The following is a 27,471-nucleotide window of genomic DNA, read 5'->3' as shown; positions in this document are numbered from 1 at the left end:
CCCTCAGCAGAGGCGTGAGGAGGGTGTTGTCTGCATGTGAACCCTCCTCACAGAGCACCAAATCCAGCGGCTTCTGGGAGAACTGCCAGGCTGCTGCCTCCTTTTTCCCATACTGGGGGCAGAGGGCAGGCCATTCGCGTGGGACTTCAGATCCTGCAACTAGCCTCTGGCCATGGCGGGACCCGAGTGGCAGTCCCTGGAGCAGTGCCTGGAAAAGCATCTGCCGCCTGACGATTTGAGCCAGGTGAAGCGAATTCTCTACGGCAAGCAAACTAGGTCAGAGGCTGAGTTTGGGGCATATGGAGTCACCCAGACATGGGCTGGCGGAGCAAGGGGAGGGTTTCTCAGGCTTTCTCGGATGGCTCTGTGGGGGCAGTGACTAAGAACCCTGTAGGCCAGCAGAGAACACCTATCAGGACCGATGAGGGTCTTTACGGGGTGACTCTTACAAACCGTGTGCTTTCAATGCCCCCAGACTCTCTGCTTCCCTCCAACCGCCCCCACCATCGCCCACCTTGTGTGGAAGAAAATAGGACCGGAAATGAATTTGTCTCTTAATGCTATTTTCAGGGCCCTTTCTCTAAGCTACTAGCTTTGACTCAGATCCCAGCTTCCTCCTTGGGGGTCTGTCCAATGCCTGCAGCTAGGGTCCCCTGAACCACCCTTCCTAGCAGCTTGGAGGTAGAGGAATACTGGATCAAACTAACTAAGGAAGCGTCCAGACTTTCCAAACAAGAGAATAGGTAGCTCAGGTCTTCCCACTCTAGGCAAGCTCACCAGATTTTTTTCCTTTCTTTCTTCCTTCCTTCCTTCCTTCCTTTCTTTCTTTTCTTATTTTTTTTTTTTTGAGTTGGGCATCTGAGCTGGGAAAAAAAATATCCCCCACCCCACTTGGTCTTTATTTTCAATCTGCTTTTCTGGAGCAATCAGAAAGCTGTCTTTAAATGGACTGTGCCCTTGTCCTTTGCTCAAAGCCCGTAAGAGGGTTTTCTAGGCTGTTAGAACAAAATGTGCACTCTGACCTTGCTAATTCTCTGTCCAGTTCTTGCTTATATTGGCCTGCTTAGGCGTTCTCCAGTCTAGCTTGTTTGCTCTCAGGTCACATCCCTCTGGTCCGCATGCCAGGAGCCTTGCGTTAGACCCTTGATCAGCCAAAGATAATTGATTAAATCAATGGTTCCTGGCAATCTCAGGGTTCCTTCGGAAAGGCCCGATCCACTAAATCTACCACAGCAAGTAGATGGTAGAAGAGCTTCACTGGCATTTCATGTCCCCCCCAAACCCTCTCTATAATCTGTGAGGGGCTAGACCACCCTAAAATACTCTCACTTTCTAGCAGACTTACAAGATCAGCCAGTCACCTGGGTGGATGATGTATGTAGCTCAGCGGCCTGCTGGGCATGCCAAAGGCCTGGGTTTCCACAACCTCATGCAAAAGCCCCCAAACAACAGCAGCAACACATTAGTCACATGAATAGTGTTAGAAATGAGGGTCCCGGGCTGGAGAGATGGCTCAGTGGTTAGAGCACCGATTGCTCTTCCAGAGGTCCTGAGTTCAATTCCCAGCAACCACAGGGTGGCTCACAACCATCTGTAATGGGATCCGATGCCCTCTTCTGGTGTGTCTGAAGACAGAGACAGTGTACTTATATGTAATAAATAAATCTTTGAAAGGAAGAAAGAAAGAAAGAAAGAAAGAAAGAAAGAAAGAATGAATGAATTGAGGGTTCCAAAGAAGATTTAAAAAACAAAACCAAAAACCAAGCAGGGTTATCTTAGCCCAGTTTCTAGGGATGGAAATTGTTCTGTTTTAAGGGTAAAGTCAGCACAATATCCTGGGATTGAATGATTGTGTTGGCGTCAGAGGTAAAATCAAGGGGCATTATGAAGAAAGAAACGTTTCCCATAGAAGTACACATTCTAGGTAGGGCTGAGGCCCGGTCAGGGACTACCGAGTGAGAAGGATTATATCAGCATTTGGAGAATCACAGAGCAGGGAAGAATTGTACCGGAGGATACAGTGCTCACCACACTAACCCTGGGGGTTTGGGTCCCAATAGTTGAACAAGTTCCTTTGCCTATTTTCCATTCTTCTCTCGGGTTCTGTTCCCTGATGAACTTTTCACGTTTCTTCCCTTAAGGTGTGAACCTTCATGCCTGCTTAATTCTTATGATTGGGTGAGGTTTGGCCGTGAATAGACTTTTCTACCGAAGATAGGAAATTATTCTGTCTTTAAGAGACTTTAAAACTCCTCCCACTTAAACTCCTGTTCATTCTTCTGAGGCAAGCTTGTGCTTGGCTAGTTCCCCAAATCATCCTAGCCCCAGATTTCTTGCTGTGCCCAATATACGGTGGCAACATTTATTAAATATTCACTAAGCGAGAGAGCTACATGAGTGTGTGTTGCCTGCCTACATGGGACAGACAAGACCCCCCCCCCAGAGAACAGAACCAAGAAGCATTCATTAAATCGTCAATCCCTTAAATAATTGTTGCTCACATCTTTTGTTTGTTTTTGTTTTGTTTTGAAACAAGGTTTCTCTGTGCCCTGGCTATCCTGGAACTCCCTCTGTAGACCAGGCTGCCCTGGAACTCACAGAGATCACCTGACTCTGACTCCCGAGCGCTGGCATTAAAGGCTTGCACCACTCCCCCCACCCCCATCCCAACCCCTGCCTTTTCACTTCTTTTTGCCTAGGACATTAGAGGGACTATTTGTAGCACATGATTCCTGCCCTTGTATTATTATTATTATTATTATTATTATTATTATATTATTATTGTACTGAGACCCAAACTCAGGGTCTCTTGCATGTCAAGCACAGTTATATAATGTACTGCAGTTGTGTACCACAGTTATATATAATGTACTAGGCCATCATGACAATTAGGTTGTCCCAAGATAACAGGAGCTTTTCAGATCCACCATAGTCACAGGGGGCTGACGTACCCCATGCAGTCCCTCGCTGATAGAAAACTCATTGTGTCCACAAGCCTCTAGGTTGCCCAGTGAAACAGGCAAGATGAAGGGAAAATTCAGGAAGCTGCCATTACATTGGTAACTTCTGTATCTCTTTGGAAGGACACACAAAACATTAAGAGGGCCGTCTTTGAGGTCTGGAGCTAGAACTTGAAGAAGGCAAGCTTTTCATTTTCTCCCCCCTGTGCTGTGATTGCTCGCCCCACAAACCGGCTTCCTTTGTAACGGTGCTCCAGCTTAATAATTTCAAGTACTCATGGCAGAGAGACACCAGAGGATGAGAGAGGAAGTTTCCAGCCCAGGAGGTAGCTGGGGAAGCAGAAGCCTAGAGCTCTTAGGATAGACCTGTCTCCAGGCTACTAAGGAGGGAGACCCAGGACTGTGTTTTGGAGCTGATGAGAAGCAGCAAGCCCAAGCCTTCCTCCTTGAAACTGGAGGTGAGGAAAGGGGAGCTCTTCACAGCAAGAGCGAGAGGCAGAGGAGTTGACCTCAAGTACGGCAGTGGTTCTCGACCTATGGACCCTGGGTCCTACATCGGGTCTCCTGCAGATCAGTTATTTCTGTCATGATTCACACGAGTAGCAAAATACCAGTTATGTGGTAGCAAGGAAATAAGTTTTTGGTTGGGGTTCGGCACAACATGAGGAACTGTATTAGAGGGTCACAACACTAGGAAGGTTGAGAACCACTGAACTACAGAGACAAACAGCCGTATGCCTCGAGAGACCCCTGAGTAAATTTTGAGGCTGGTTTTCTGAGTTCTGTTCTTTCCTAGGCTATGGTTCCATTAAGTGCCTATCACTTTCTTTTTGTCTTTGTTGTTGGTTTTTTTTTATTTTATTTTATTTTTTATTTTTTTAGCTTTGATATCAGGAAGTGTGTTGTTTTTCAGGACAATGTATTTTCTTATGTCTCTGAAGATTCAGAGACATTGGTAGGCTTTAGAGTCCGGTGAGGTCCCTCTCTGGACTCCTAAATGGTGAGTTCTTGTGGCTGTGAGGTCAGGAGGCAAGCCACATTATCCAGGAATTTACTAGAGTGCCCATACCGTTTGTAGCAGTCCATACTCACAGCTGGTCACACTCGAGGTCCCCGTAGAGGTTAGGATTTCAGTCTTTCGAATGATGGTGGGTGGGGCCCTATATTCATCTGCTCACGTGCAGCGTCCCAGACTCCTCTAAACCAAAGCCTTGCCTGGAGCGAAGAGTTGGAACTCTTGAATTAAGCAGCGTAGGGAATGAGGATTTGCAACTTGGCGTAACAGAATGGCGGAGAGATCTTACAGGTGGTAACCATAAAAAGAGATGCAGGAAAATAGATCAGGAAGATGCAAAAACACGCAGCCAAAAGGCAGGTGACCCAGAGGACGGAGCAGCCTGGCCCAACTCCCCTCAGGCCCAAGGGAACGAGTGTCTGCAGAGAGCTGGGAAATCTCAAGGGCACAGTCTCACCTCAGGCGGAGGTGAGGGCAGCATCAGACTCAGATGGAATTCAGGAAGGAAGGGGAGATTAGAACAACGGGTGGTCCTGGATGACAGCAGACAGCTATGGGGTGTGATAAAGATGCCCACCACCGAGCCAGGCTTGCTGTGCCTGCCATCTTCCTGGACCGAGCCCACAGGACGCTCTAGAAGGGTAGGCAGCCTGGCTCCCGAGCCGAGCGCATAGCCTTTTGGGAAACCAGCACACAAAGCCTTTCTCGCTTTGGGTCTGGTCCAGAGGTCCTAAGCGTGTAGCTCCTGGGAAGCTGTGTGGCTGTTTTCACCAAGGACGACTTCCCAGAGACTGACACTCACAAGACAGGGCCCCTCCACCCAAGGGGTGGGGAAGACTCTGAGGCGGCACCATGAGGGGAGGCCAGGTGTGGGCACTGCAGCTATTTCTAATCTGCCTGAGGAAAGGGAGCCTTGAGTGCTTGAAAAGCAGGCTGATTGTCAGGGGAACCCAGCTCAGAGCTGTCAGGGAAGCTCCTGGCAGGGGTGGAGACAGGGGCTTGGACTGACAGGGCTGTGATTTTGAAAGAAATGTCTTTAAGAGAATGACTTAAAGTAGGAGAGAAATATTATTATTAGGTAATGCCTGTCAGCTTTTTTTTTTTTTTTTTGATGTGTTCTTGGTATTTCATAATCATTTTGTCTTTAGATGGTAAGCCCTTCCTGGCCCCGGGGCCGTGAACTATGCCCCTCAGGTTTCACCCCAGCCCTGGGCATGCATGGGGCCTCAGGAGGTATTTGCTGCCTGACCCTTGGTCTCTGTGGTAGAAAGTAAATAATCCTCTAACGGTTAGTGATGAACAACCAAGGTGGGCAAACATTTACACTCGCACCCTTTCAAACCCACCCAGCGCCCACCCAGCGCTGGGCAGGGACCTATCCGAGAACAAAGCTCTGGGCTACCGGAAACTCAGCTTCCTGAGGAGGCAAATGAATACAGAACCTTGCTTTTTCTAGCAGTTTCTGGGCTCCTTCCAGCCTGTCTCCTGAGCCCCCTAGCCCTTCCTGGTAAGGCTGGCCCAAACCCTAGGACCCACACAGCCCTCGGATTCTGGTTTAAAAGCTTGTTTAGAGCCAATTCCTTCCTATCTGTGCTGGCCTTGGGAACTTCAGTCTTTGCCCTGACCCTCTGTAACTCCAAACCCCCAGCCTGTTGATTTGGAACACCGCCTCCCTTTGCCAGGCCTCGTCAGACCTCCCCCATCCCCCCCCCCCACCCCGATGTTAGAGTCTCCCAGTTTACTGTCAGTGAAATGTCCGTTCACGTGTCATCCTTACGGCTCTGAGGGTCTCTGAGCCCTGTTCTGGCAGCTTCTCAAACAAGATCCCCTACAACTCTTTTTAATCTGATAAAACAACTACAGAGAGGTAGGGGGATTTTTCTTTTCAGTGTTGGATCTGACCCGGGGTTCCACACAAGGTCTGATGCCCCCGCCCATCCCCATGGCAGGGGTTCAGTATATCAGACTCTTTGAAACGTCTTTCTCTTCTCTGCTGCCTTTTCAGGAATCTCGATCTGCCCAGAAAAGCTTTAGAAGCTGCCTCAGAAAGAAACTTCGAACTGAAGGGATACGCCTTCGGGGCAGCCAAGGAACAGCAGAGATGTCCCCAGATCGTGCGCGTGGGGCTCGTCCAGAACAGAATCCCGCTCCCCACTTCCGCCCCTGTGGCAGAACAGGTACAGTCTTTCTTTATTATTATTTTTAAACAATACACACACAAATGGGGCTCTGGCTTGTCCCATTGTGCAGTCACTGGCTGGCTGGTCTGTAGCACCGGTACCTGAAGGGCATCTGGGTCATTCATCTCTGCCCTTTCTTCTTCCTCCCGATCTTGGTCCCCAGATCTTCTCTTTGTTCTCAGTGCTTGTTCATCCTCCTACTCACCCTTCAGGTCCTTCTGCTATCCTGACCTGAAACGTCATTACCAACTGAGAAAGTGCCCCTCTGATCGCGCATGCTCTCTCCACAGGAGGCTTCCTGGCAAAAGGCCAGCGCCTGCCAGCACGCACTGACCAGTATCATACCTAATTCTTTCTGCTTATCATAAAGCCAGGGGTTCACTCTGCCCTCGAGTGTTTACTACTGTGGGATTCCATGTTTGCCAAGAGTTACGCAAAGCTCATGGGAATACGGTAGACATCCCTTTGTTGTAGAGCTAATCAACGTGGTAGCATTTTACAGTTCTCTAAAAGATCCTGTCACAGATGCAGGTGGCTTATTTATCCAGCCTTTCACAGGTATTTTTAAAAACAAAACCAAACAGTTTTCCTGGAACTTCGATGGCATTGTCTATTGAGGTTACCTGAGCATACTTGATAATTAATTCTTAAGCGTTTTGCAAGAAACCTCGGGCCACTTGGATCCCAAGCCAGACTGGTCCATATGTATGAAAGAAGAGTAAAAGAACACACACACACACACACACACACACACACTCACTCACACTCACACACATACTCACACTCACACACATATACACTCACATACTCAGACACACACACACATACTCAGACACACACTCAAACTCACACACACACACACACACACACACACACACACACTCACACACACACACACATACACACACACACACACACACTCACACTCACACACACTCACATACTCAGACACACACACACACACACACACACACACACACACAATCACGTGTATGCTGGTAGAGTCCAGGGAGCTCACCTGCTAGGCAAGCACTATCACACTGAGTCACATATCTAGTCCTATTAAAAGATGACAGGGACAAGGGATGTCAATCAGTGATTCACGTGGTTTGATCCCAATGCAGGCACACACAATACACACAAACACACACACACACACACACACACACACACACACACACACACACACACACACGCTGACAGCTGACAATGTGATTCTCAGCTCACTTTTCTCCCTGGATTTGTTGTTCATGAACAAATCTGTCATCTACATTGTCAGCTACAAAGACAGGGACATTCTGAGCCCCACTGTACCTAGAAGTATTCTTTGCGTGTTGATGGCGCTGAACAAATAGATCTAGGTTCGGAGGCCTGATTGGAGCTCGTAGCCTCTTGGGAAGAGACTATGAGCATAAAGAAAAAACATACTCTTTACTATTTCAGCCCGGCACCACCAGATTTTATTTTTTTTATTTTCTCCCACCTATCTGCAGGTTTTAGTCTAATTACCACAGCAAACACTAAACCTCTGCCTGGCCACCCCACCCCTTTTTTTACACTCGGTCAGGTGTCACTGTTCCATCTGTACCGGGGTGAATTCTTTGAAGTTGTCTCGACGACAGTAGCAGTAAATGTATTCTAACGCTTGCTTTTTGAATTGTCAGGTCTCTGCCCTCCACAAACGCATAGAGGAAATAGCTGAGGTGGCAGCAATGTGCGGAGTCAACATCATCTGTTTCCAGGAAGCATGGAGTGAGTCTCTGTCCTGGTTCTTTCTCATTTAAATCCGATGTGTATTCTCTCGCCAGAGCATCTGGGGCCTGAGGTTTTGGGTTTGCTTTAATCTTCTTTCTTCCTTCTATCAACTTTTTTGTTTTTGTTTTTGCTTTTTTGAGACAGGGTTTCTCTGTGTAGCTTTGGCTTTCCTAGAACTCGCTCTGTAGACCAGGCTGGCCTCACTTCACAGAGGTCTGCCTGCCTCTGCCCACCCTTAGTACCAACTGCTATATTAATTTTTTTCCACCACTATAATAAGCACCATGACCAAAAGCAACTTAGGGAGGAGAGGGTTTATTGCATCTTTTTTAAGTTACAGTCCATCCTGGGGGAAAGTCAGGGCAGGAACCTGGAGACAGGAACGGAAGCAGAGACCATGAGGGAATCCTTACAGGCTTGCTCTCCGTGGCTTGCTCAGCCTTTCTCGTACAACTCATAATCACCTGCCCAGGGCTTTGCATACTCTCCTGCGGGCTGGGTCCTCCCCTGTTAATCATTAATCAAGATGGTGCCTCCACAGACTTACCTACACGAAATCTGATGGAGACATCGGCCCAATTGACGCTTCTCTTGCCAGATAACTCTAGCTTGTGCCCATTGACAAAGATCCCACCCAGACAGTAACTGAGCCTGAAGTTCGAGTTTGCTAGATTTTTCTGGCCAACAGGCTTCAGGAATCTGCTTGTCTCCATCCCTACCTCACCAACACACCCAGTTTCTTATGTGGGTCCTGGGAATCCAAATTCAGATTCTCATGCTTGCACGACATGCATGTTACCCATGAGCCACCATGTTACCCATGAGCCACCGCTTTACCCACGAGCCACCGCTTTACCCACGAGCCACCGCTTTATCCATGAGCGGTCTCCCTAGCCCTCATTCTTTCCTTTCTGTTGTCATATTCTGAATTTATGGGAATTCCTTTACTCTGGAAGTCCTTGCTCCATCATACCTTGGTCTTGTCCCGTGTTTGCACTCCCTTCTCTCACCTCCAAGGATGCTAACATTAAGTAACACTTTGTCCCCTTGCATGCTCCTTATTTACTCTAAGCCACTCCCTCTTTCATACATCAGCCTATGTTTTGAAGATTGAGGATTAAAGAACTTCAAGTGTCTTGGAGAGGCTTATCCTCTGAGTGCTGTTTAGAATACTCCGACATTGGTGATTCCAGTGTTCCTTATTTCCTGATTATTTCCTTTGGACTGGTCAGATTCTCTAGAAAAATGGAGTCTAGACCAGAAAGAGGACAAAGGTCATGGTGACTATTATGGAATTTCCCCTGTTCTTGCCACACTCATGTATCCCCTCTTCTTTGGTTCTTGTCTGCAGCTTCCATTAGACTAACAGTTCCGTGAGGCCATTGCTCTTTTTTTTTTTTTTTTTTTCTTTTTTTGAGCTGGGGACCGAACCCAGGGCCTTTGCGCTTCCTAGGCAAACGCTGCTCTTTTTTTTATTTTGCACCCCCACCACCCCTGCTTGCCTTAGCTACAATGGCTGCAGCAATTGAGGTACAGAGAGCACTAAGACATCTGGTAGATGATCTAAGCAACTCTTTGCTTTGTTTCTGGAACTCCTGCTCAGCCATCAGTGCCTAGCACAAGCGCTTTCTCCTTCGTGAGACCCTGGAGACCCCACTCCCACCCAAGAGCACCCTCTCCTGTTAGGCAGTATGGCCATCTGTGGTGATTGGAAGAAGTGTTCCCCCATAGGCTCAGATGCTTGAGTACTCGCTCCCCAGTTGTTGACGCTGTTTGGGGGAAGCAAGGGACCAACCTTAGAATAGCAATGAGAAAATACAAACCTTAGTGGAGAAAGTTGGTCACTGAGAAGACAGCATTGAACTATCACAGTCCGGCCCCTCTTCCTCTTCTCTTCCTCCTCCGCCTCCTTCTTCTTCCTCTTCCTCTCTGTGTGTCTCTCTGTGTGCCTGTCTCTGTCTCTCTGTGTCTCTCTGTGTGTCTCTGTGTCTCTCTCTCTCTCTGTGTCTCTCTGTGTGTCTCTTTGTCTCTCTCTCTCTCTCTCTCTCTCTCTCTCTCTCTCTCTCTCTCTCTGTGTGTGTGTGTTTTCTATGTGTGGTTGAGATCAGAGATGTGATCTCCAAGGTTCCTGCTCTCCCTGCCTGCTGCCATGCCCTGCACCCTGCCCTTATAGACCCTCCCTCTGGAACTGTAATCTGAGATAAACCCCCCTGTAAGTGGCTTTTGGTTTATGATATTTTCATCATACCTATTGAGGCAACTAGTCATCCTAAGCTACCTCTTTCCCTTTACTTTTTTGATACAGAGTTTCTCTGTGTAACCCAGACTGGCCTCAAACTCAGGATGATCCTGCCTTACCCTCTGAGTCCTGGGATTCCAAGTGTATGATCAACGTGTTCTTTCTCTAATCCAGCAGTTCCTAAGAACAGAGCAATGTCTTCATCACGAGGCTGACTCAATGTTAGGTCTGAGAATGTGGAACCCCTTCCCCTTCTCCTTGAAAAAAAGTTATTGGGATTTTACAGTCCCTGACTTCCTCTGATCTCCATGCTTTATCTTCTTTTGAGAAATTTATTTGTGTTGGGATATTTATGTACACAGGAAAAGAAGCCTTTCAAAGGGAAACCAAAATTTGGAACCCTTAACAACTTGAAATGAAATCAGCATGAGAAATGTTTTTTTCTCTGGGGACACTTAAGTCACTTCTTAGATTCTGGAAGCTGAGAATTAATGGTCATTAGGGATTATTTTTGTTGTTAGTATCTCTTCTTGCTGGATTCCTTAAAATAGTTTTCTTGTCTGGACCGAAAAAACTTTAGGGAGCCTTGAGCCTGGAACCAAGACTTCCTGGACTTTGCTGGCAACATCTTCTGCCTGTTGTGGACAGGATGGATGGCAGTGCCATTGGTATCATGCTACCCCATAGGACCAGGCTTACTGAGACCAAGACAAATGTAAACTCATGGCTTCTCTTTCTTCAATGAGCAGGGAGGGGGATCACAAGGTGTGAGAGCCAAGCCGCCCATACTCACGTTGGCTGTTGTCATGATTCCTAAATAGACCCCCTAGGTAACCTCAGCCAGGTCACATTGTGAGGTGGTGTGTTTCTTGAAAAATAGATCCCTTTGGAACCAGAAGAGCACTAGCAAAAACGTCTGGAAACATCCGTCCACCGAGTCAACTCAAACCAAAAGGAGATGGGTTCGTGTGAGACAGGAAGCTAAAGATTGATGAATGGGTCAATTGACCTATGTATACCTCAAGAAAAAACAAACAACAACAACAACGATACACCAGTGAGCTCAGGAGAAAACAACCAGGGTGAGGCAAGGAGTGTGAGCAGGGAAGAGAGGACGAATCCAGAATTGCCAGGAAATAGGCAGCAGGATACTCAGTAATGAGGAACATAGTCCTCTCTGCAGTACGAAGACGGAGTCTAGCTAAGCCTTGGGTATGCTAGAGAGGTGCCCTACCTGTGAGCTGCTTCTGGGACAAGGAAGACCCGTTTAATCAGGGTGAAGTATCCGTTTGCTTAGCACAATGGTAGATATAAAGAAAACTGCTTTACTGTAGTGTGTCCCATTTGCTCAGGGTAATATAACAACATTATACATAACTGAGAGCCCCAGGGTCCACTCCTACTGTGATCCCTCTGACCCATTGTCTTAGTTAGGATTCCCGTTGCTGTAAAGAGACACCACGACCTCAGCAACTCTTACAAAGGAAAACATTTCATTGGGGCTGGCTTATAGTTCAGAGGTTCAGTCCATTACCATCATGGCGGGAAGCATGGTGGGCACACAGGCAGATAGAAAGGAAAGGTAGCTGGAAAGGTAGCTGAGGGTTCTACATCTTGATCCGCAGGCTGGAGGAGTGAACTGTGAACCTGGGCGTAAGCCTCAGAGACCTCATAACCTGCTCCCACAGTGAGACTTCCTTCAACCAGGCCAGACCTATTCCAGAAAGACCATACTTCCTATGGGTGTGGCTCCCTGTGGGCCAAGCATTCAAACACAGTCTAGGGGAGCCATTCCTATCAACCCACCACACCCATGTACAAAGAGGTGCTGATGAGAGCCCCGTATATATGGAGACGACACACATTCTTCACTGGTCCTATATATGTATCCAGTGTTGGGAAGGAAGCAAGTACAAACCGGTGACTTTAGGTTTAGGGACATGACTCAATGGTAGAGCGTGTGTCTAGCATGCATGAGGTTCTGGGTTTAAGCCTTAGCACTGAAATCATAGAACTCTGGTGGTACAGACGGTGCTAGGATGGTTAGTTTGCCCATAGACGAGAGTTTGAATTCAGTACCACATGCATACACACATAACGGAATAAAACCAACCAAAAAAAAAAAAAAAAAAAGACACAGTTTAATAAAAAAAAATTTCTAGGGGTTGGGGATTTAGCTCAGCGGTAGGGCGCTTGCCTAGCAAACGCAAGGCCCTGGGTTTTGGTCCCCAGCTCCGAAAAAAAAGAAAAGAAAAAAAAATTCTACTGAATTAAGTCCCTGGCAGTGTCTACAGATCCAGTAGCTTCCACAGTTTAATAGGATTAGTGAACAGCTTATTTCTGAAAAAGAGAAAAAAAAGATTCCAGTGGTAACTTGCTCTGGGCTGAGGATGCCCACTAGGGGTCACGTGATTCATTCCTAACTGTTCTCTCTCTCTCTCTCTCTCTCTCTCTCTCTCTCTCTCTCTCTCTCTCTCTCTCCCCCCCCCCCCCCCTCCAGATATGCCCTTCGCTTTTTGTACTCGAGAGAAACTTCCTTGGACGGAATTTGCTGAGTCAGCAGAGGACGGGCTCACCACCAGGTTCTGTCAGAAGGTGACATAAACTGTGCTCCGGGGGGCGGTGGCTGGCAAAGCCACGCAGGTCGAGCGCGGAAAAATATTTACCAGATGAGATTAGATAGGACTTAAATACTTTCGTTATTGCCGGGTTCGCTTCCATTCAAGTTTGTAGGTTCCGAGCTACGAGGGCGCCTTCCTGGCTTCGCTGGTGACAGGCTGCAGCCTGGGGAGGGATGGTTCGAAGTGACTTCATGGAAAATCTGGCAAATGTCAGAGCTACCACTCCGGGGTGAGGACTATTTATCTGCCCTAGACCTTTGCCCTTCCCACTTGCTGTAATTCAGGGCAAGTTTCAACACACACAGTCTGTCTCATAGCGTACAGATTGGTTTCTTTTTTTTCCAGCTAAAACCTTGTTGTATGTGAGATCTGATCCCAATTATATAAACTGTCCAGAATATTAAAAAAAAAAAAAAAGTCAGGGAGTTGGGGATTTGGCTCAGGGGTAGAGCGCTTGCCTAGCAAGTGCAAGGCCCTGGGTTTGGTCCCCAGCTCAAAAAAAAAAAAAAAAAAAAAGTCAGGGCAAGGGGGTTAGGAAAGAAGGGGAGAGACGGCTGATGGGTGCAAGGATTCCTTTGTGAGTGGTAAGAATGTATCAAAGTTAGCTCCTTGTAACTATTGCACGACTCTGGGAATAGACTGAACACCTGTGGCATATACTTCACCTTAAAGAAATGATTCTGGGTGGGCAGTAGTGGCGCATGCTTTTTTAAAAGATTTTTTTTAATTTTATGTATATGAGTACACTGCACTCATATACATACATATACATATACATATACTGTCGCCGTCTTCAGACACACCAGAAGAGGGCATCAGATCCCATTACAGATGGTTGTGAGCCACCATGTGATCGCTGGGAATTGAACTCAGGACCTCTGGAAGAGCACTCAGTGCTCTTAACCACTGAGCCATCTCTCCAGCCCCGTGACTTTTATCAGCACATAATTGTAACTCTAAACATCTGTTCTGTCAAGCTATCGAGGGGAGAAATCTCATCAAGTGATTGACTCATTGCTGTGGTAAAAGGAAGGGGACGGGATGAAGACTGTTTCCCTTGGTATGCCTAGGTTAGGGCTAGGGGGAGAATATAATTAGAGCTGGTCCCAGAAAACACTTGTCAACATCAAGAGGGACCGGAGGCCCTCGTTAAGGTCACAGGTAATGATGGCTTAGGTAGTAATGAGGACGTGTGACCATCTGAAGTTACACATTCTGTCAACAGGTTCTGGTATCCATATTGGAGAGAGAAAGAATTTAGTGCCTGCCGTGGTTTGACTGTGTTCTCTGAGACTGAATGATTAGGAAATTAATTTGCAATGTGTGTATCGGGAGGAGGTGTATTACAAAGGTGGATGGGTCATGAAGATTTAGCTTTTGTGCATGGATTTGCATCAGTATCTCCAGAGCGTTTCCCCCCTTTTAATAAAAGCAAGTTCAGTTTCTTCTCACTCTCTCACCCTCCGCTAGGACAGTTCAGCACAGTGGCCCAGTAGCTGCTGGCTGCTGCTTGTTTGACCTTGGATCTAGACAGGCAAGGAAAACCTCAATTATTCTGTTGTAAGAGCACAAGACAGAGTGGCAAGGTATCTTACTACAGCTGAGAAGAACACTGATACTTCGTTAAGAGTCTTTTTTGAAAGAGTTATTTAATTATTGTATGTGAGTACACTGTAGCTGTCTTCAGACACACCACAAGTGGGCATCGGATCCCATTACAGGCAATTGTGAGCCACCATGTGGTTGCTGGGATTTGAACTCAGAACCTCTGGAAGAGCAGTCAGTGCTCTTAACCACTAAGCCATCTCTCCAGCCCAAGAATCTTTTTGAGACAGTGTCTTACTCTAGGTTTAGTAGCCCGGGATTCTCTAGATATGTCTCCCAATCTAGTCTCAAACTCATAACTTTCTCACCTTATCCTGCCAAGTCCTAGAATTACAGGTATGAACTACTGTACCTGACTCAATTTTACTTACTTTTTAAAATATCTTTCATTTATTTTTGATAATTTAATACATGTGTACAATATGTCTTGATCCTATGCACCCCCGAATTCTCCCATTCCATACAACACACCCCATCATGGCCCCTCCAACATTTTTGTCCTCTCCTTGGTTTTGGTAATTCAAGAGTACATTTAATTCATTTTTTTTATCCAATGAAGAAACTTGTCATCCACCATGCTTTTGCCTGTACAGTCCATGTGTCCTCACTGCTGTGCCACAGACCGTCAAAATCTTGCATTTGGAAAATCTAAAACACTGTATCTATTAGAGATTCTCTTAGTACCTCTCCCCCTCCCTGAGAAGCAAATTCTACTTTCTATGTGAATTTCCTAGCTCTAGGATTCCTCTGTAGGTGAAAACCATATATGTCATTTTAGCAAGATGACATCATTAGCAGAGTGGCCTCCGGGTCCATCAGTGTTGTGGCATATGATAGGAATTCCTGGCATAGCATGGGTGAAAAATGTCTCATTGTCTCCATACACCACCTTTTGTTCAGTCCTTCATCTGCTGATGGGCAGAAAGGCTGCTTCTACTTCTTGGCTCTTAATGACAACGAATAGTGCATCTCTGACTATGGGTTCATCATACCATAGACCTGTCTCACTGAGTGCCTACATTTTTGGTCTTTGAGGTGTGTATGTACAAGTGGTATTGTGTCATAGTTCTCTGTTTAACATTAAGGAGCACCCACAAAATTTCCTAGAGTGCCTGTATCACTTTATATTCTTATCCCAGCATTGATATATCTCTCTCCTTCCTCTCCCTCTAGTCCCTCTCCCTCTCATCCCTCTTTCTCTTTTCCCTCTCCCTCTCTTCCCTGTCCCTCTCCCTGTCCTCCCTCTCCCTCTCTTCCCTCTCCTTCTCCTTCTCCTCCCCCTTCCCTCCCCGTCCCCTCTCCATGTTCTCACTACGTAGTCCTGGCTGGCCTAGAACTCACTGTGTAGATCAGTCTGGCCTCGTGAATGCTAGATTTAAAGATGTACACCATCCCATCTGGTTATTGATTATTCTTATGTAAACAGCTGTAAGCATCAAGACAACACTGGCATTTAGTACTTTAAAAAAAAAAATATTGCTTAGGGCTGGAGAGATGGCTCAGCGGTTAAGAGCACTGACTGCTCTTCCAGAGGTCCTGAGTTCAATTCTCTGCAACCACATGGTGGCTCACAACCATCTGTAATGGGATCTGATGCCCTCTTCTGGTGTGTCTGAAAAAAATATATATATGAATATATTTATATACTCATATAAATAAAATAAATAAACCTTTAAAAGAAGCAGTTGCTTTAAGTAATAGCCGGAAATTAAGTCTACGTATTTAAGAGCATTATTAAATTCTTCTCCAATTTAAAAAAGTAAGAGTAACAATTTACCCGAAAGAGGAACTTGATGGTTTTCGATTCCCCTCCCCCAGCTGGCAAAGAAGCACAACATGGTGGTGATATCTCCAATCTTGGAGCGTGACAGAGATCACGGGGGAGTTCTGTGGAACACAGCTGTGGTGATCTCCAACTCGGGACTGGTCATGGGAAAGACCAGAAAGAATCACATCCCCAGAGTGGGCGACTTCAACGAGGTAAGTGCTACCCTGAGCTTGGAGGCTTTCCTCAGAGAGAAGTTCTGTATGAGAGGCTGTGAGGTTCGACGCTGCACGGGAGTGCTGGTGTAGCCTTCAGAGGGTCTGACAGCATTGCCTAGCATCACACAGGCAGCTGATATAGACTGGAGTCACAAGACCTTTTAGCAGCATGGGATTTAGCTATGCCTTGCCTGTGTGAGGTAACTTGGCTTTCTGCAACATCCCCTCGAGATAATTCATAAACTAACATGCAAGTAAACAGGACACAGATGTGAAATTACTCCCGTGAGCCCTTGGGAAGGGGCCCAGGAAGGGACTCTGAGCTCCTAGGCAACTATAATAATCCTAGTTTTAGCAGACTTACGTGTATCTAAGTCAGTTCATGTTCAGGTGGGTGTCTTTGAATGTGTCTGCTTGTGTACAGTGGTAATAACACAGGACTTCTTAGACTCACCGGAGATAGGAATTCTGGGAAAGGTGCTGCCGTGATGGGTAAATGCCAATCCACAAGTGGCAGGATGCCAACGGAGGGTGTTTGAAAGAGAAAGAATGAACTTTATATAACATCAGGATCCTAAATCTGGATTTAAACTCGACTTCTCAAGAGGACCAAGAGTTCAGGATGCACTGTCCCTGGTCCTTAGCTCCCCACACCTCATCCTTGCTTTGGGGGTTTTAGGCTGCTCTCAGGCTGGTCAACAAGGCGAGATGCCATTTACATGGCTACAGGGAGACAGAAGGGCTCCTGTTTCTAAGTAGCAGCAGCTGGAGGTGGGGTGGGATAGACGTGCTTCTCGCCGTTTACCCCGGGGTTAATCATTAGCTCCCTGCTGATAGCGCTGGTCTGAGCGCTGCAGGATCTGCTCAGGGTCGACTCCGTGTACACATCCTGGTTGCTGTCTAACTCAGCCGATTTAGAAATTCATGACGGAAAGCCAAGAGCTCTAGGAGCAGATGTTTGCCACCCACCTAGCCCTCTACCCTCCCCTCGACTGTATGCATCCTCATCAAGCCCCAGAAGTGGTAGCCTCGGGGATCAAAGCAGGGAAGAAGAGATGGGTGAATTAGGGAGGTTCCCACTTGCTTGGCCTGTAAGGGATTCTTAACGTGAGGCAAGATGCTCAAGCTACTATGGGGGGTGGGGTGGGGGGAGGGTGGGGTATGTGTTCTACTCTCAGATTTGGTCTTAGTTGATCAAGTCCCAGACCAGTTCAAGTGACATTCAGTTTACAAAAGGGAGGAGTTGCTGGCCGTGACTCAGGGGTCTTTTTCACCTCTAGCATTCTGCATAATGATGTGTGGTGGGTAAGAACCTCTTCCTAACATCGACCTAACTGAAACCTCTCCTCGCGCCATGATTGAAACCTTACTACCGTAGGTTAGCCTGGAAGTCATGTGATATATACCACAAAGCAGATTGCGGGCTAAATACTTAGGCCATTGTGCTTTTTCCCCCTTGGGGTTGCTTTGTTATGTGTGGGTTTCATGTGTGCTCTACCACACCGAAATTCTGGAACTTAAAATAGAGAGTCACACCCAAAAGTTAATTTTTGATCGCTGGCGATATCCACTTCTGCCGAACCTAACGAAAGCAGAAGTGTTTCCACGCCGAGGCACCCACACGGAGCTCTTTGTTTGTGATTTTTTTTTTTCAGTCCACTTACTACATGGAGGGAAACCTGGGCCACCCCGTATTCCAGACCCAGTTTGGCAGGATTGCCGTGAACATCTGCTACGGGCGACACCACCCCCTCAACTGGCTCATGTACAGCGTCAATGGAGCTGAAATCATCTTTAACCCTTCAGCCACCATTGGAGAACTCAGGTCTCTTGGTGGGAAAGTTCTGGGGGTCTTTCTAGGGCTCATCCACTGCCTTAGGCCTAGGGTCAATCTGTGAGATTCTGGCATGGGTTTGGTAGACCCTAGGAAGCGGGTGCCATCACCAGGATGTTTAGGTCACAGCTCTGTGATTGGATGTTGTTGCACAGTTAACCATTTTTCCCCCAATAGGTGAGCGCTTGGGTGGGACTTGCAGGGAGCAAGGAGTCAGCTGAGATACCCCACAAGGCTACTCGAATGTGGGGTATCTCTTCTCCCTTGGCTAAGCACCTGGAGGTTTGCAAGTAAGGTTGTCAGTTTTCTCATTGCTGCGAATAAATTGCTAACAAGACTCAAAGGAAGGAGAATTTATTTTGGCCTACTGTTTGAAGGTTTGGGCCATCATGGTGGAGAAGGTAGGAGGCATAGGAGGTGGCTGGTTGGTCACATTGCATCTGCAATCAGGAAGCAAAGGGAGATAGGCATGGGTACTCACCTGCTTTTCTCGTTTCCCAGTTTTTATTTCATCCGGGACCCCAGCTCATGGTTTGATGCTGAACTGGCTTGGGGTTTTGAATGGGTCCTTCTTTTCCCTCCCTTAAACATCTACAGGGATGCTCTCATAGACTCGACCAGAGGATGTCTCAGAGATAATTCTAAACCATTGTCAAGCTGACAACGAAGATTTACCACCACCATAAGCCCATTCATTATTACTTGACACATGAACACGGGGCTTTTAATGCCTAACACTCGACTGCTGGTCCTCAGGCCTCATGCCTGTCTCATAACACAGTCTTCCGTTGTCTTAACACTTCCGACGTTGTTCAGAAATCCAGTCTCTTTGAGACTCAAGGAAATCTGTGAACCTCTTGGCATATGAGGCGGGGAGATGGGGGTCATTTCTAACATACAGTGACATAGAGCAAACATTCCTATTTTAAAAGGAAGTATAACAAGGAAAGAAGGAAAGATCAGGCCAGGCAAGACTGAAGTCCAGCAGGAAAAATACCAAGTCTTGAAACTCCATGTCTGGCATCTAAGGCTCTTGATGGCATCACCTGGGCTCCTACAGTCTTGAGAAGCCCCGACCCCTTTATTTCTACTGCAGGCACACCAGGTCTCCTCCCTCTTGGGCCAGCTCACCTCCTTGCCTGCAGACTACTTCAGTTGATGTCCTACAGTCCCCACGTCTCCACTGCCCCAGAGTCTCCATAGCAACTTAGGCTTCATAACTTCACTCATTGGCCTTGAAAGGCCCCATTGCAAGGAATCCCACTCTGCTACACACTGCATGGCTTCGGTGGCTTTCTGGAATCTTGATGTAAGGCACTGTGACCCTGTAAGTCTTACATTTGCATACCTGAAAAACCAGTGCCATGGCCAGATTCTGTTGCTAGCTTGAGATGTAGTCTGCTCCTCTTTCTACTACAGCCGCCATGGCCTCTGTATGCCTGGTGGCTGAATCTGGAGAAACACTCCCTGAGGTAGTGGTTTTCCAGTGTAGAACCCAATGGAGTGCGTTCTCAATTCAGCCCCTTTTCTTTCAAATAAGTTCGATTTTTACAAGCTGGATTATCCCCCTAAGACACCCATTTCCTTTCACTTTCACTGTAAATGTTGGTAAAAAAGAGTTGCCAAAGCTGTGCTATCTTGGAATTTCTTTTGTTCAGACAAATCAGTCTTGGCTTTTGAATTCAGCTTCATTCAAGGTTCCAGCTAAAGTATATTTGGCATAAATGTAGCCTCATTCTTTGCCAGGTTCTAAATGAATGGAAGAGTGTTTATTTTCTCCCTATCCCCCAAGACCCCCTGGAAACTTCGTCAACAGAGTCTTTTTTTTTTTAAGATTTATTTATTTTATGTATGTGAGTACACCATAGCTGTCTTCAGACACACCAGAAGATGGCATCGGATCTCATTACAGATGGTTGTGAGCCACCATGTGGTTGCTGGGAATTGAACTCAGGACCTCTGGGAGAGCAGTCAGTGCTCTTAACCTCTGAGCCATCTCTCCAGCCCCTCGTCAACAGAGTCTTAAAGCACCTAACTTTATATCAGCATCTGGGTCTTTTAAATGCTGACCAAAACGGCATATTAACTCTCCTTACGGCATTCTTTAGCATCTCTGGTCCACAGCTCCAAACTTCAGTGTTCCTTCCAACTGCCTATGAACCATAAAGCTGGGTTTCTCGAAGCGAAGACCCCCCTCCTCCCTCCTACATCGATGTCCTGAATAGTTACTATTCTTGTTACTGGGGACCACAAGTCAGGCAAGAAGTAACTCGAAGGAAGCAGGGTTTATTTTGAAGGCACGGGGTTTCGTGGTTCAGCCCATCGTGGGAAGGAAATCATTAACAGAAGGAATGTGACATCTGTGTCTGGGGGAGGAGACAGCGTGAGATTAATACTATTGCTCAATTAGGTCTCTCCTCCCCCCTCCTTTTAATTCGGTCTAGGATTCAGATACACAGTACTGCTCACATGTGGGGATAAGGGTGGGGCACTCCTTAAGTCTCTCTGGGAATATCCTCATATCTATTCTCAGAAGTGTGTCTCCTAGGTGATTTCAAATTATTACCGAGTTTCAAAAGCTCTAGGAATTTACATGCCAACATCCCAACCTGGAACTGGCTTCCTCCAAGCCATGAGGAGGGATAAAGCAGGAAATGTTGTCTTCTATTCTGTGGCTATGATGTCTGAGTTCTGTCCCAATAGGGTTGGGGTCATGGGAAAAGCTCTACGCTCTCAATGGATTTTTTTTCTTTAATTCAGTTTCTTGTAAATGTCAGAGGCAACTTTTCATTTACTTTCACTTTGAAGCACGAGGCTCCTTTTTTGAGTAACATTCTTCCCCAGTCAGAATTTTCACAGCAGGCTCCTGAGAGACCTAGAATGAAATTCTCCAGTCGCTTGTTAAGTGCCTATGGAAGAGGAGTGGTGCTTTGAGGTAGAAGGGAAAAGATCAGACTTTGGATTTCCCCTCAGGGTTTCCACTCAGAATATAGGTCTCATGGTGCCTTGAATGCAAGTAACTATCCATTGTCGGTTGAGAGACAAGGTAACCATTAGTCATCCATCCACTGGATCTTAGTGGGACCTTGGGACTACCTCATGGAGTATCCTTCTTCTACGGCTGTGTATAAGATTTAGAGAGGGAATGGGAAGATGGCTTAGAAGGTAAAGGTGCCTGCGGCCAAGCCTTACAACCTGAGTTCAATCCTCAGGACCTGCAGGGTAGAAGGAGAGAGCCAAGTGCCTATAAGTTGTCTGTCATCTCCAAAGGCATACACAGAGGTAGATAGACAAATAGATAGACAGATAGATGGGTAGATAATAGATATGATAGATAGCTAGATAGAAGATTGATAATAGAAAGATGATAGATGATAGATAGATAGATAGATAGATAGATAGATAGATAGATAGATAGATAGATAGATAGAGGATGGATGGATAGATAGATAGATGATGGATGGATATAGATAATGATAGGTAAATAAATGGATAGATAGAAGATAGATGATAGGTGAGAGATAAGTGAGAGATGATAGGTAGGTGATTGATAGGGGATAGATTAAATAGATAAAATATAATTTAAAAATTTAGAATACATTTAGGGAACTCTATCTAGGCTTCCCTAGAGAAACCTGACATTTACCTCTCCATCATATGGGTGTGAACTGGCTTCTGAGAAAACCCGGAGAGCTACCTCACGTTATGCATACAAAGGATCTAAGCAAACAGAAGCAACCCAATGTAATATGCCCACAACTTCTTATGTCCACAGCAGCTTTACTGAAAATGCTTGTCTTTTCCTTCCTTGGCCAAGAATTCCCCAAGCTTCCAACTTTCAAGGGTGGAGAGGGCAATGACATGCTGTAGCAGTCTCTGGAAGAGCAGTCTGCTTCCTGGGATGAGGCTTCTAGAACTGGAGCCTAAGGAAGTGATGTCACAGAGGGCAGGGTTGCGTGTGAGATGTTTGTGGTGGCGTGACGGTATTCGTGGTGCAGAAATGTCAGGGTTAAATAAATCTCAACCCATTTCTCCTATGGGTTAGTGACAGTAAAATGAGTCATTAGGAAGGTAATACAGGGTGGTAATAAAGATCTATGAGCAATGGGAAGATGGGAGATGCGTCCCCGTTGTGTGTGGTCAGAACTCTGTGACTTGGGGGTGGGGTGGGGGCGGTGCTTTGGGCAAGGACAGTCATAGAGGACGGAAAAATAAAAGCACCTAATTTATTAGACTGGTGGGGGATTCTGGGAAATTTTCTTAAACCCATATATGATTAGTTGTATAAGTGATTGACGTCTCTTTTTTAAGTGCAGTGTTATGCAAAACCCCCGTGTTGTGGCTCCGACACGATGATCTCCAAGTCCATCCCCCGCAGGCGGTTCACTAGCTCCCTAAACCCCTAGCTCCTCTCTGATACTTACCAGCCCTCAGTCCCATGACGGTTATAAAGCTACAACTGTGTGGAACAGCTTCTCCATGAGCATCCAAGGCTGCATCATCTCGTTCGCCTGAGGTTTTGAAGGAGGGAGAGATTTGGGACGGAGGTTGTCAACCTTTTGTTTCCTGTCTTAGCTAGCTCAGGAGGACCTGGTCCTCCTCCCCGTGTAACCTGGGCTGGTTTCTGACTCAGAGACCTCTTGCCTCAGCTTCCTAAGTGCTAGATTGGTACCACGCCCAGCCCTGCCTCTTAGAGTTGAGCATCCGCAGAGTGGCTGAGAAGTCTACGGCCTACTTCATTCTTACCCTCTCTCACAGTGAGTCCATGTGGCCGATCGAAGCCAGAAACGCAGCCATCGCTAATCACTGCTTCACCTGTGCCCTCAACCGTGTGGGTCAGGTACGTGTCTGAGGTACTGTTTAAGGAAAGGGGGCCCTTGGCTGGGGGCCTCTGAGGGGATGCATCGCCTGTCTTCTTGCTCCTTCTGCACACTTGCCACAAACTTTAGGGTCCCAAGAGAGAAAATGGCTTGTTCTGGTAGTCATCTTCCTCCTCTTCCTCTTCCTCTTCCTCTTCCTCTTCCTCTTCCCCTCCTCCTCTTCCCCTCTTCTTCTTCCTCTTCTTCCTCCTCCTCCTCTTCCTCCTCCTCTTCCTCCTCCTCCTCTTCCTCCTCTTCCTCCTCCTCCTCTCCCTCCCCTCTTCCCCCTCCTCCTCTTCTTCCTCCTTCTCTTCCTCCCCTCTTCCCCCTCCTCCTCTTCCTCCCCTCTTCCTCCTCCTCCTCTTCCTCCTCCTTCTCTTCCTCCTCCTCTTCTTCCTCCTCTTCTTCCTCCTCCCCTCCCTCCTCCTCCTCCTTCTCCCCTCCTCCTCATCCTCCTCCTCCTCCTCCTCTTCCTCCCCCCTCTTCCTCCTCCTCTTCCTCCTCCTTCTCTCCTCCTCTTCCCCTCCTCCTCTTCCTCTTCCTCCCTCTTCCTCCTCCTCCTCTTCCTCCTCCTTCTTCTCCTCCTCCTCCTCCTCCTCCTCCTTCTCCTCCTCCTCCTCCTCTTCCTCCTCCTCCTCTTCCTCCTCCTCCTCCTCCTCCTCCTCCTCCTCCTCTTCTTCCTCCTCCTCCTCCTCCTCTTCTTCTTCCTCCTCCTCCCCCTCTTCCTCCTCCTCCTCCTCCTCTCTTCTTCTTCTTCTTCTTCTTCCTCCTCCTCTTTGCCTCTGCCTCTGCTTCTGCTTCTCCACTTGCCTTTTCCCTCTTCTCCTCACCTCTCCTCTTTCCCTTCCTCTCCCCTCCTCCTCTCTTCTCTCATCCTGGCTCTCCCCTCCCCTCCCCTTTATTCTCCCCCCTTCCTCTCCTCTCTGCTCTCTTATTCAAGGTGAGGTATTATTTCCACAGAAAGACTGACCTCACATGCACTGCCCAGCGCTGAGAACTGTGGGTACCTAGCATCTCCCTGCTCCAGGGTTTTAAACCCAAATACAAAATCCAGGTCTTGTCTTGCCTGTCACATTCCTCGGTGGCTTTCTAAGGCCCATCGCTGACCTGCTGAACATTGAACAAACCCCTGAGTGCAGACCCCAGCCTCTCTTCAGCTGTTTTCTGCCTGGGCCTCCCGCTGCTCTCGGGCTGGCTGAGTGATCGGAAATGACTGTCCTGGTGCTGCCCCCTAGAGGTTCATCTAAACCTTGCACTTAATTCACAGGAACACTACCCCAATGAGTTTACTTCCGGAGATGGAAAGAAAGGTATGGACTTTCCTGTTGGTGGGCCTCATCGTCCCCCATTCTACCTATTTCCTCTGGGCAGGGTCTCCTCCACAGCCTGGTCCCTCTCCTTGGGCACCAAGGAAGGAGCCCTGACTCTTCCGTTTCTTTGCATGTACTATGGGAGTCTGTGGCTGGGGTGTGGATCCTTCATGGGGGACCACCTTGTTCCCTAAATGGGCATCAGATGGGAGTGGACTGGCCTCTCTGCCTCCCCAGGACTATATGAAACTGGACTGTGAAGATGTGGGAACCCCTCTGTGAGCTCTCTGGAAGGGGCAGGGGGACTCACACATCTTACTTCTTCCTTCCCCACCTATCTAGCTGTCCTGATGATGTCCCCAGAGTCAGCACAGATTGTCATAGGTCCTGGGTTCCTCAGGTGGTTGTGATCTGAAGGCAGCAACACACACACACACACACACACACACACACACACACACACACACACACACACACAACTCTGCTAGAAGTCCTCCGCCCTGAGGTCCCACCTCTCTAGCCAAGAACGTGAGAGGAAAGAGCTGCTTTGCTCACAAGGCTGTCCCTGGCTGGGTGAGTCCCCCTCAGGAAGATCTAGGAGGATGAACAGATCCCACTCTCTGAAGTCCCAGATGACACCTCACACTTGCAGAGCTTCCAATCCCATATGCCTCCTGAGGACAGACGGACAGGCGTGGGAAAGGCGGTGGTGAGCCCGTCTTAGAGGGGCCACCTCACTCCGCTGTGGTAGCTGGTCAAGGGCTCAGGCACGCAGAAGAGCCTTAAGTCTATCAGCTCCAGGAAAAGAAGGACGGACCGTACGGTTCACGGGCAGACCTACCACAGGAAGCGGGACACACGGACCATCCCCAGAGGCAGACTCTCCTTGGGTTTGGGCAGCTTCTGTTGAAGATGAAAGGCTAGCCCACCTAAAGCGTGCCATCTAGACACGTTCTCAGGGGCAGCGGGGAGTGACTGACGTGAAAGCGAAGTTCTGCCTCCCTGCCTAGGACCGTCAGTCCTGAGGGAGGCAGACTGGAAGTTGGCAGACATGGGGTTGGTAACGAATGCTTCCTCCCACGTGTCCTGCCCCGTGCCTGTCCGCTTTTCTTCGGAGCCCACCCTGTGTACAACCTCACAGCTACTTCCCTTTGCTCCTTAAAGCTCACCATGACCTCGGCTACTTCTATGGTTCGAGCTACGTGGCAGCTCCGGACGGCAGCCGGACCCCCGGCCTCTCCCGTAATCAGGACGGGCTGCTGGTCACTGAGCTCAACCTCAACCTCTGCCAGCAGATTAATGATTTCTGGACTTTCAAGGTGGGTACCCATGTCCCCTTCCTTCCGTTGCCCCGATACCCTGCTTCGGTCTCCATCCAGTCTGCAGCTGCCAGAACTTCAGTGGCCAGGTTTGTTCCAACAGGTAGTTGGGAAAGGACCTCGGCTCCCCGACTCTGCAGCTCTTTCCTGAGCAGAGGGCTAAGGGGTGGAAGCACTGGGTGGCACGGTGCGCATGCGTAAGGTCTCAAGAAATTCTCCGGCCATCTGATTTAGATTCTAGGCGTCTTTGCCCAGATTAATCTCAATTTCATTTGTCTAGAGAGCGCAACGGGTTGGCTTCTGTGATCTGTTTTTCCTTCCCAGGCATTTGCACTCGACACAAGATAAATGTGGGTGTCTGGTTCAGCCCTTGACCAGGCTCCACATTCTAGGCATTGAGACAATAGTGGGAACCGGGTCACGTGGGAAAACTGGAGCTTTGCCTGCCTCTGACTCCACCTTACTCGGTTCCTTCGGTGCAAGCATCTCCCGTCCCTAGGACTTAGGAACAGTCCCAAAAGCTGTCGTGGGGTCAGCAGTCTAGGAGTTGCAGGTGAGATGAGACCGTAGTAGCCAAGGCTAGACCCCTGGAAGCGCTCCTGACTGCAAGCTCTGTCACACTCACTTCCAGTCATTCACAAACAGAAAATGTATGTCCCACTCTGTGCTACTCAACGGCTTTGCTATAAGTCACCGGAGGAGCCCTGGTGTGGACTCTAAATTCTCTAGTCCCTGACTTTATCTGAGCATCTGAGCATGAGTTCTTGGTCGCATTCCAGAGGTCCAGATTCTTATTGGATAAACAAGATTCTGCCCGTGAGAAGATCTCCTGATTTCCCTGTCATCTTCTTGGGCCACTGGAGTTAAAGAAGGATCCCCTCTCAGTTAGAAGTTAGAGCCAAGAACGTGGCCAGCTCTTTCACCATCCATCTCCAGAAACAAGCAGAGAGGTTTCTCTTTAGACCCTTTCTCGGACCAAAAGCCTTCCCAGTGGTGATGAGTATGAGCTCATTTCTAGGCTGATGGGAGGGGCTGGCACAGAGGAGGGTGTGAGGGAGAGCATACCTGGGAGTGGGTAGCTTTGATAGAGCTCCTAGCTTTCCACCCCAGATCTCTATCTGTGTCTATAACAAGATGAGCAGGCAGAGTTCTAGTTCTAAGCCTCGGTTCCTGGCTGGTGTACGCCCCAAGCCTGACCACATCTCCTGGGCTGAGAAGTGAAGGTCAACTGGGATGGACTGTTGGAACCATCATGCACTCTTGAACTTCACTGGAATCCGCCTTGGGGTCACAACGCGGCCATTCTTGTCTTTATTGACTGTGTCAAATAGCCCTGTCAGTTGGCATGGTGGCTGCATTTCTGTCCTGTGGCTGCCCCCTAGTGGCCAGAGGTGGTGGCGAGTAAGGAATCGATTTTTTTTTTTTTTTTTTTTTTTCCTTTTTTTTAAATCTTCCCAAGTCTTTATGTTTCCCTTTCAGATGACGGGCCGACTTGAGATGTATGCCCGGGAGCTTGCCGAAGCTGTAAAACCCAACTACAGTCCCAACATTGTGAAGGAAGACCTGGTTCTAGCCCCTAGCTCGGGTTAGGTTCGGGGACAGTGGATAAGTTCTAAAATGTGTGCGAGGGGTTTTCAATACCCAGGCAGGAGGAAGGTAGACTGGGCAAGCGTGTGCGTGATAACTGTGGATAATGAATATGAGATTTTTCTTCTGGGGACTTGGAAATGTTTTGGGGTTCAAAAGGTGATCCGACAGCATTGAAACTTCAATAAACATAACTGGATTGTA

General features: G+C 47.8%; 1 protein-coding gene across 1 annotated transcript; it reads left to right on the top strand.

The window, feature by feature from the left end:
• The first annotated feature begins 172 nt into the window (after window positions 1–172).
• Upb1 (beta-ureidopropionase 1) lies at window positions 173–27,471 on the top strand. The gene is made up of 10 exons (XM_032888538.1): window positions 173–276; window positions 5,981–6,152; window positions 7,820–7,907; window positions 12,650–12,744; window positions 16,194–16,355; window positions 18,014–18,183; window positions 22,951–23,032; window positions 24,319–24,361; window positions 25,526–25,680; window positions 27,160–27,471. Exons 1-10 carry the CDS (start codon window positions 173–175, stop codon window positions 27,268–27,270), a joined length of 1,182 nt encoding a protein of 393 aa, XP_032744429.1. The 3' UTR covers window positions 27,271–27,471.

The sequence above is a fragment of the Rattus rattus genome, chromosome 18 (assembly GCF_011064425.1).
Source record: "Rattus rattus isolate New Zealand chromosome 18, Rrattus_CSIRO_v1, whole genome shotgun sequence".
In the NCBI taxonomy this organism is placed as follows: domain Eukaryota; kingdom Metazoa; phylum Chordata; class Mammalia; order Rodentia; family Muridae; genus Rattus; species Rattus rattus.
This window is presented reverse-complemented; position numbering and strand designations above follow the sequence as displayed.

What these genes read in the sequence shown, in the direction of transcription:
- Upb1 (XM_032888538.1), top strand. Translation starts at nt 173, where the DNA reads ATGGCGGGACCCGAGTGGCAGTCCCTGGAGCAGTGCCTGGAAAAGCAT. An exon ending in CTCTACGGCAAGCAAACTAG is followed by an intron (nt 277 to 5,980) that starts GTCAGAGGCTGA and finishes CTGCCTTTTCAG; the next exon opens with GAATCTCGATCTGCCCAGAA. An exon ending in ATGATTTCTGGACTTTCAAG is followed by an intron (nt 25,681 to 27,159) that starts GTGGGTACCCAT and finishes TTTCCCTTTCAG; the next exon opens with ATGACGGGCCGACTTGAGAT.